General features: G+C 52.8%; 1 protein-coding gene across 1 annotated transcript; it reads right to left on the bottom strand.

Annotated features, from left to right (window-relative positions):
* Nucleotides 1-625: 625 nt before the first annotated feature.
* Nucleotides 626-1,583, bottom strand: LOC144097132 (uncharacterized). The gene has a single exon (XM_077629914.1). It carries the CDS (start codon nucleotides 1,537-1,539, stop codon nucleotides 961-963), a length of 579 nt encoding a protein of 192 aa, XP_077486040.1. The 5' UTR covers nucleotides 1,540-1,583; the 3' UTR covers nucleotides 626-960.
* Nucleotides 1,584-2,200: the final 617 nt, after the last annotated feature.

Here is a 2,200-nt window from a genome sequence, read left to right as displayed (position 1 = left end):
ACCCGCCGCGGTGGCTCGTTAACGATCCCCAAGTGGTCGAAATTATTCCGTAGCCTTCCACTACGGCACCTCTTTCTTCTTTTCTTCCCTTAGTCGCTCTTTTATCCTTTCCCTTACGGCCCGTTGGGTGTCCGCCGAGATGCGAGGCAGATACTGCGCAGTTTCCTTTCCCCAAAAACCAATTTTCAAGGAACTGAAATGACGCCTGCGCACATGTTTAGTGGACACCCAAACCGCGCCGTAAGGGAAGGAATATAAACAGAAAATTGGTTTTAAGGAAAGCAGACGACCCCTGTCTCACATATCTCGGTACTTATAACTCCTGAGGTTTTTGCTGACGACACGAAAATTTCGTAGGATGGTAGAGGTGTACAGCGAAGCTGTAAAACTCCATGGCTGTATTTTTCCGTGTGTTAATTCTCAGTGCGCCGACAGAACTGGTTATCTATAAGATGTTGAAAAGAACAAATTGGTAGTGCTTGCTAATGTATGCGTTACATTTGAGTGAGTTTGAATCGTCGAACCGCACGAGACGACGAAGCCCGTGCTGTGGCAAAATCCTACTGTTTTATTCTTTCTGCTATTTTATGCTGCTTTCGTCATTCGCTACTAAATAACGCCGTCAACGCAATGAACAGATTCGAAGCAGGCACGCATTACCATCATGGCAGCACTGGACGCAGGAAACAAGAAGTCCTGAGCGGCAGATTGGGTCTGGTTTTGCGTCCGCCGCAACTGGTACGGAAGGGAACATATAGCACCGGACGCTACACCGGATGCTGCACTGGACATGGTACTAGACACCGCACCGATTCGCTCAGTGTTGCCTTGGTTGAATGGGTGTGGTTTCTCCGCTTCTTCGCCCTTCAAATGGTTGCCATCGACCCAGGACGCAGGGGATGCCGCGGATAAGCTGCCTGCGGCGACGAGTGGAGGTGACACCGTGGAAATAGTGAGGCCTTACGCTATTATTCGCCCCTGAGGCATGGCTGAAACGCCTGCAGCTGCAGGTTCGGACTCGCATCCCGGAGGTCCTGCTGTCACGGGGTCTGGAACAATTCGCTTGCCTTGCTCAGCCGCTGGAGAAAGAAGTTCGCTGGCCAGGACTTGGGAAGCTCCCTTTCGCGCTTCTGCTCCCGGTGCGAGCGATGGTAAATTCTCGCTCCCCTTTTGTGCGTCCTGTGTCTCTTCAGATGCTGGTGCTTCTGGCTCAGGGTGGTTAGGACGACCCGCCATTGCCGTCGGCTCGTCCGGCGAGCGGAGGCTGTGTACCGTGGCAGCGGTGGGGCCGCGCTGCGATCGCTGGTCTTCGTCGTGCAGCTTGACTGCTTGTCCCGGTGCAGCAGAAGGCTCCTCGCGGGCGTTGGTGCGGTCAGGTGCAAGATTGCCGGTAGTCGGCAGTGGACTGGAGGGACCGCTCATCCCGGTAGTAGGGTTAGGAGTCACGGCGGGCGAAACTACCTTGGACGATCGGGAGTGGCGACGAGTGGATTTCTTGTCGCCGGAGGCCGGTTTCTCGCTCTTCCGTCTCTTTGGCATGTCCACAACAGCTCACAAAACCGGAGGTATAGGGCCAAATAGTAACGGTCAATGGTATTTTATCCCGGAGCTTCTGAACAGTCGTTCCAGCTTACAACCCGAATCCGAAGAGCGTGCAGCGCGTGAAAGACTTCTTCAGTAACGTGAGGACGCAACCGCGCGCTAAGCGACAATGCCAATGGGGACTCTTGTGGCAAAAAAATACTAACAAGGGAACAGCATCCTGAAATATTGACCGAATTGTGGTAGCACTGGGCATCTATTCATAATTTTCTGGAGGGAAAATTGCAGCCATTATCTCTCATTCGCATTGAGGAGGAGCAGGAAACACCTTAGATTTGTTAGAAAATTTATATTTCGGCCGGTGCTTGAAGTTGTCGTCTTTTCTTTCGTCTTGGGAGTAGTCATCAGTACAGATAGGATGTCTACAAGTGGAAGTGTGAAAAAGTCGGCCAGGTGAACCTGGCCCCTGCACGCGTGACTACCGCATGACGGCGCTCTTGTGTAGTGTTCCTGTATACAGGATAACCGCTGGTCCTTAAGTGTAACGAAGGGATCCCAAGAGAAGGCATGCAAGCGTAGCAGGGGGCGGCAGAAAGTTAGGTGGGCGGATGAGATCAAGAAGTTTGCGGGTGTACGGTGGGCGCAGCTGGAAAAGGAC

This window comes from Amblyomma americanum, chromosome 7 (genome assembly GCF_052857255.1).
Source record: "Amblyomma americanum isolate KBUSLIRL-KWMA chromosome 7, ASM5285725v1, whole genome shotgun sequence".
In the NCBI taxonomy this organism is placed as follows: Eukaryota; Metazoa; Arthropoda; class Arachnida; order Ixodida; family Ixodidae; genus Amblyomma; species Amblyomma americanum.
The sequence above is the reverse complement of the archived record's forward strand: the minus strand, read 5'-3'. Positions and strand labels throughout refer to the sequence as shown.